Below are 7,134 nucleotides of genomic sequence, written 5' to 3' on the forward strand. Positions count from 1 at the left end.
TCACGATCCTAGGGTGCTTGGTCTACTGAAAAAGTATTGACTTAGGTCAATGTAAAAATCACTCTAGCTCTACCGCCTTAGTCTTAACTTGGTTCATTCATGCATGCTTTGATAAGGAGTTATTCCTATTGATAACCTAAAATACAGAAAACATAAACTAAACATTCATGCAAATTCAAAGATAACATCGATCAATCACTCGGAGCATAGATAAACATAATCTAAATCACTCATCCTCCTTTTTTACACAACACACATGCAACTTAAATTCTCATTCTAGGAGCATTTTAGTAATTTACTATAATAAACAGATCATCTCATCCAAATTGTCCTTCTAGAGTTCTAATCATGCATATTCTAACCATCTAAAGCAAGATAGTTTGCATGCCAGCGTCTCTTAAGGATCATTACAAGTATTGCTTGAAAAAATCTAATTGACTATTTACATGGATGATGCGTGTCTTCCCAAGCAAGCTTTCTGAACCTTTTTGAGCTCCAAAATTTCAAAAACTCCTATGGAAGGTTCTAATTGAAGTCATAATATGTTTAGTAACGAAATCTAATAAAAAAAAACAATTGACTGGGAGCCGAAATGGGCAAGAAAAACCACCTCACGCTCCTCATGAGCAGATAGGAGGTGATCCACGCGCACTCTGAGTGGTCCACGTTTCGCAAGATGGTTGGTTATTTTTTACTCTAAGGGCATGTGTTCAAATCCGGAGGCGCGTGCTGGAATTCCTTCAATTTTTCATTTGTTGACACGTGTCTGTGCTAGCGCCAGCCCTTCCACTCTGTTCGACACGTGTCCTAGGTAGGGTCTGATGTACTCGCCTCCACCTTTCTTGACACGTGTCGTCTACCAAGTTAATGTGTTGGGTTAATTATGGATAGAAATAAACTCAACCAAACTTCACTAACAACTAGAAAACTCATGGTTCTTAAGGCTCATCCAAACTCTAATTTTCAGTTCGATTCAACTCTGGCTCCCTTAAAAAAAAAAACATATCAAAATTTCATAACCCATTAAAAAAAAAAAAAATTATTGTACAGTTGGGAATCACGACTCTCCACAATGGTATGATATTGTCCACTTTGAGCATGAGCTCTCATGGATTTGTTTTGGGCTTCCCCAAAAGGCCTCATAAGAATGAAGACAGTATTCCTCACTTATAAACCCATGATCATTCCCTTAATTAGCCAACGTGGGACTCACTCCCAATCATCAGAGCTAGGTTAGTGTATGTTATTTGATCTCTTGTAATTCTTAGTATGCTATGTGGTTGCAGCTCTATCTGATCTTCCACCTCAGAAACAATTTCTTGAGATTAGTAGTGAGTGAGTTTCTATTGTGTCATGAGTAGTCTGTGACTCTGCAAGTCTTGTGTCGAAAGACCTTGTTTGGTATTACTGAGGTATGGCCAACACGATGGATGATTTCCAAATCGTTGGAGGAATCAATAAACTCAACAACAACTACAACACGTGGGCAACATGCATTAGGGGTGTACATTCAACCCGACAACCCGGACTAATCCAACCCGAACTATAAGGGTTGGGTTGGGTTGGGTTGGACTAGCATTTCGAGTAGGGTTGGGTTCATTTTTCTGAACTCGAACTGAATCGGTTCAGTTTTGGGTTCGTGGGTAAAATCCTCGGGTTGACCCGAGGCAAATTCAAATATATAGAATATATTAAAATCTATTAAATTATAATAGGTTTGCCAGAGTGGTATTTTGGCCAGTCGAAGAAGACTCACACTTGACTTCGAATCCGGGCAAATACGTGTTTTCTTTTTTCTTTTATATATATATATATATTTTTTTTTAAAAATATCTTACGCATACAAATACATGTTTTCTTTTCTTTTAAATATATATATTTTTAAAAATATCTTACGCATACAAATACATGTTTTCTTTTCTTTTAAATTATATATATATATATATATATATATATATATATATATATAAGGATTAAAGGTAGACGAGTAATTATAAATTTTAGTTTAAATATATTTAAAAAAATCTATACATTGCTAGTTCAATGTTCATAAATATTCTATAGATAAATAATTCTAAATTTTAATTGAATGTTCACAAATTTTATTCTAATATATTTATTTTCTATTTGTTGTAACGTTATTATATTTATGACAGGTTGAACTATATTAATATGTCACAATTTTCACTTGAACTATGTTAATATGTTACAATTTTCGCTCGTTGTTTTTTATTGAATTTATTATTATTATTTTTTTAATAATTATGGATTAATTTGTGTTTGTAAATTTTTAATATATTTTATATAAGATTGTATCCGAATAATTATAAATTGGGATATATAAAACTTAAAAAAAAAAATTAACAACCCAACCCGGACCCAACCCGAACCCAACCCGAAAATAGAGGGTCGGGTTGGGTCGGGTTGTGAAAAGTTTTGGGTTGGGTTGGGTTACCAATCCAACCAACCTGAACTTTTGAGTTGGGTCAAAAAAATCGCTCAACCCAACCCAACCCGGACCATGTACACCCCTAACGATGTCTTATTTACAAGGATAGGATCTTTGGGAGATCGTTGGCAGGTGTGAAACTATGCCACCAGAGGAGGATTTTAACGGCGCCCTGCGCAAATGGAGAATCAAAGCAGACAAAGCAATGTTTGCCTTGAAGATCACAATCGAAGAAGAGATGTTAGAACATATTTGGGATGACAAGACACCGAAAGAAGCATGGGACGCGTTCGTGATGTTGTTCTCAAAGAAGAACAATACAAGGCTACAACTTCTGGAGAATGAGTTGTTGTCAATTTCACAACGTGACATGACGATTGCTCAGTATTTCCACAAGGTCAAGTCGATTTGTCCGGAGATTACTGAACTAGACCCGAAGTCCGCCATTGTAAAATCTCGAATGAAGAGGATTATAATCCACGGATTGCGACCAGAATATAGAGGCTTTATTACTACTGTACAAGGATGGCCTATTCAACCATCACTCGTAGAGTTAGAAAATTTGTTAGCCAGCCAAGAAGCCATGACTAAACAAATGGGAGGCATCACATTGAAGGGTGAAGAAGAAGCACTCTACACAAGTGAAAGTTGGAGCAATAATAGGCCGTCTACCAAACGTGGATACAATGGTGACAAAAGAAGCCACCAAGGAACTGCACAACTTGAGAGAGCTTAGAAGAACGACAACAAGAGTTTCAATAATAGGCCGTCTACCAAACCTGGATACAATGGTGACAAAAGAAGAAGCCACCAAGGAACTGCACAACCTGAGAGAGCTCAGAAGAACGACAACAAGAGTTTCCAAGAAAAGAATTTTGGAGGTATTTGCTATAATTGCAGGAAAAAGGGCCACATGTCTAGAGATTGTTGGTCCAAGAAAAAGTCTTAAAAGCAATGTGGCAATATCCAAAAAGAAGATAGAGGATGAATAGGATGCAAAGGTACTATGTCCCATAGTAGAAGATGAGCTAGCACTCATGGCAATGATGGAAGAGCATATTGATTACGAAGATGACTGGATCAGTGATTCAGGATGCTTAAACCATATGATTGACGATCAAAGCGGTGCAATGAAAGAGGGGTGGTCCCCAGAGAAGGAAGTATTACCAGGACTTGAGCAAACTGAAGAAATTCTTCTACAGAACACGGGGGAGCAAATTGTACACATTTGCTTAAGTGCTTATGTGCCTGAAGATTCAAGTGACACTAGTGTTGGTGAGCAAGAGGTGACTCAACCAAGCAAGTATAGTGAAAATGAAATGACACCTCAACAACTCAGACATTCAGAAATAATTCTAAAAACAAATCCAAAGTATGCCAACGCAGTAGAAGACGAAGTTAATGAGCCGGAGACATATGAAGAAGCATCACAAAACTTAACTTGGCAGAAAGCGATGGAGGAAGAAACTATACCCTGGAACAAAATCAGACTTGGGAATTAGTGCCAAGACCAAGAGATACCAAACTCATCTCTTGCAAGTGGGCTTACGAAATAATGTGTACCCCAGATGGATCAATCGTGAGATACAAAGCTCAGACTGTAGATTCAGGGTTCTCTCAAGAATATAGACTAGACTATGATGAAACGTTTAGTCCAGTGGCAAAGATCATTATCGTACAAGTTCCTCTAGTACTTACGGTACATAAAGATAGGAAATTATGGTAGATGGATATGAATAATGCTTTCTTGCATGGAGAGTTAAACAAAGAGTTCTACATGGACCAACCGAAAAAATTCGAAAATGAAGTGGAGTCATTGATCAATATATGCAAAATCCGAAGAAGCCTCATTTGGATGCGGCTTGACAGACCTTGAGATATGTCAAAGATACAATCCATTATGATCGTTTATACAAAAGAAGCGAAGACTGGAAGCTAGCTGGATATAGTGATGTCGACTATGCAGGATACCACGATACCCGAAGATCAATCACTGGGTATGTGTTCAAGCTCGGTTCGAGAACAATTTTTTGGTGTAACAAAAGACAACCAACAGTATCATTGTCAACTAGAGAAGCAGAGTACAACAGCTGGAGCAACTCAAGAAAATACATGGTTAAAACTTTTAATGGAAGATTGGCACCAGAAAATTGAGTATCCAATATCACTTGATTGCAACAATCAATCTGCGATTCGTCTAGCAGAAAATTCGGTGTTTCATGCTAGAACAAAGCATGTGGAGGTACACTACCATTTCATTAGAGAGAAAGTCTTCAAGGAAGAAATCGAGATGCAGCATATCAAGACAGATGAACAAGTGGTAGACTTGTTTACAAAAGGGCTGAATACTGGCAAACATGAGAGTTTTCGCTGTCAGCTCAACATGGTGCAGCGAATGAGGACTAGTGCTGACGGGGAGTGTTAAAATATCATCACTAGCCCAATAGAGTCAAGCCCAATAATTGTATGAGCACATTGTATATTTATTTTAGTAAAGATACCTAGAGATTTTAGGAGAAAGAGATCTAGATATTTTAGGAGAAAGATTTAGATTTGTTAGGGGTAGATTGCGTAGGCTCTATAGTATATATACCCCTCCACCCTACCTAAGTTTTCATTTCAGAAATCCAAAAGCAATAGAAAACAGTAGTATTCTATAGAGTATCTTGTATTCTCTTCTCGATTAGTCTTAATAAAGAGTGTGAGTGTTTCCTACATAGAGTCTTGTCTTGTATTCTCCTCTCGATTGGTCTTAATAAAGAGTGTGAGTGTTCCCCACATAAAGTCTTGTATTCTCTTATCGATTGGTCTTAATAAAGAGTGCGAGTTCTCACATAGAGTTGTGTTCAACATGTACTAGATAGTTTAGAAAAATAGTTTAGAAAAATAATATAGGTGTTTTGGGACAAATATTTTAAGGTTTAATTTACATTTTAAAACTCTAAGATAAACAACCTGAAGTAAAAGTTTTCAATAGTTGAATTGCTAGAGACGACTTTGTATAAAAAGATGTGTTCACCATGCACCATTGCATTGAACGAACATCTTGACATGAAAACTTGTGTCTCGTCAACATCAACCAACCATTAGATTTGGCTTTTCTATGAAAACATTCATACAAACGCATCTCAACTATTAAATCCTGATATTTCTAATATGCAAATACACACATCATCTCTCTCAACAAATATCTTACTTTCGACAACCATCAACTCATTCACAAATTTGAAGTACAATACAAGAGTTTATATTAAAAACTACCTAAAATTTTTTATATGTATGATACCATTACTAGAAGTTACATAAATATACACGCATCAATAACCCCTTAACGGATGCTACTAGATATAATTTTGTACTCTCTTTAAACGATGTGATACCATTAGAATAAAATACCTAAAAAAATAAGATTAGACGGAACGTTAGCTATGATTATCACTATCACTATACAACTATTGCTCTTATTCTGTGTTATCTAGTTGATTAGATCGGGTTGAAATACTAGGTTCTCAACTTTAATAACAAATTCATTTAATCACAAATATTTAAGTCAAAATAGAAGGAAAAATAAAAAATAAAAAACGTAGAAAAATTATTCAAACATGTTACCAATTTTTTTTAACCAAAATATGGGACATAATATTGAAGTACATGAACATTAAACCATTTTTGCATTGAACCATTTTTGCATTAAACCATTTTTGGTTCACCACTGTAGATGCCATTATTTTTCTTTCCCAAAGATGATGTTCTTAATTACTCAACACAACTCAAACGTGCTTCTTTGTTTACACATACATCGCTTTCAACTCAAAACATCACACATAACTGAAGAAAAGAAAATTGGTTTGTCAGAGCTCCTGCTTGGCTCCGCCCGACTTGGTCAGCTCCGCCCGCGGTTCTTCAATGCTCACCACTTTGGGATCCTTAACCTTCTCCGGGGAGACCTTGGACAATGTGAGAGTGAGAACCCCATTCTCCAGCCGAGCTCTAACAGACTCCATATCCGCATTTCTGGGCACCCCAAACTGCCTCCAGAATTTCCCATAGCTTCTCTCGATTCGGTGCCAGTGATCGCTCTGTTTTTGGTCCTCTCTTTTCCTCTCTCCCATCACTTTGATGACCCTGTTTTCGTCGTCCAACTCGATGTTCAGCTCGCCCTTCTTAAGCCCGGGCACATCCAGCATGATCACATGCCTCTCCGGCGTCTCCTTCCAGTCCACTCTGGTGGGCTGGAGTGGGTGCTGCAGAGCATCTCTGTTTTCGTTTTGGAAGCTAAAAGGGGTTTGTTCCAGAATCCCAAATGGGTCGGAGAATGGAAGCAGAGAGGCTGTTGATGAGGTCAGGAGAAGAAGAGTGAACATCAAAAGTGCTGCTTTCTTTGCTTTGGATGGTTCCATTTTTGGTGGATGGGTGAAGTCGGGGGATGATGAAGAGTACTTTATAAGTGGAATGTATTTGGGCATTGTTCTTCTGGGTTCTGGAGAGTTCGTGAAGATGGTGTGGAAGCTTCAGGATTTTACTGGAACAAAAACATCGAGGATTCTCCTGCTTCTTCTCCACACTTCTCATCCAATTTCTTCTACTTCTCTCTCTAATTTGCAACAAAAGAAAAATAAATTTTGTTTCAAATATTACAAACAGATACGAATATAAAACGAAATACAAAAAAAAAAAAAAAAAAA

The 7,134-nt window shown here is 37.1% G+C and overlaps 1 protein-coding gene across 1 annotated transcript; it reads right to left on the minus strand.

The window, feature by feature from the left end:
- Window positions 1–6,224: 6,224 nt before the first annotated feature.
- LOC111438890 (22.0 kDa class IV heat shock protein-like) lies at window positions 6,225–6,856 on the minus strand. The gene has a single exon (XM_023076718.1). It carries the CDS (start codon window positions 6,847–6,849, stop codon window positions 6,301–6,303), a length of 549 nt encoding a protein of 182 aa, XP_022932486.1. The 5' UTR covers window positions 6,850–6,856; the 3' UTR covers window positions 6,225–6,300.
- Window positions 6,857–7,134: the final 278 nt, after the last annotated feature.

The sequence above is a fragment of the Cucurbita moschata genome, unplaced genomic scaffold, assembly GCF_002738365.1.
Source record: "Cucurbita moschata cultivar Rifu unplaced genomic scaffold, Cmos_1.0 Cmo_Scf00083, whole genome shotgun sequence".
Taxonomy (NCBI): Eukaryota; Viridiplantae; Streptophyta; class Magnoliopsida; order Cucurbitales; family Cucurbitaceae; genus Cucurbita; species Cucurbita moschata.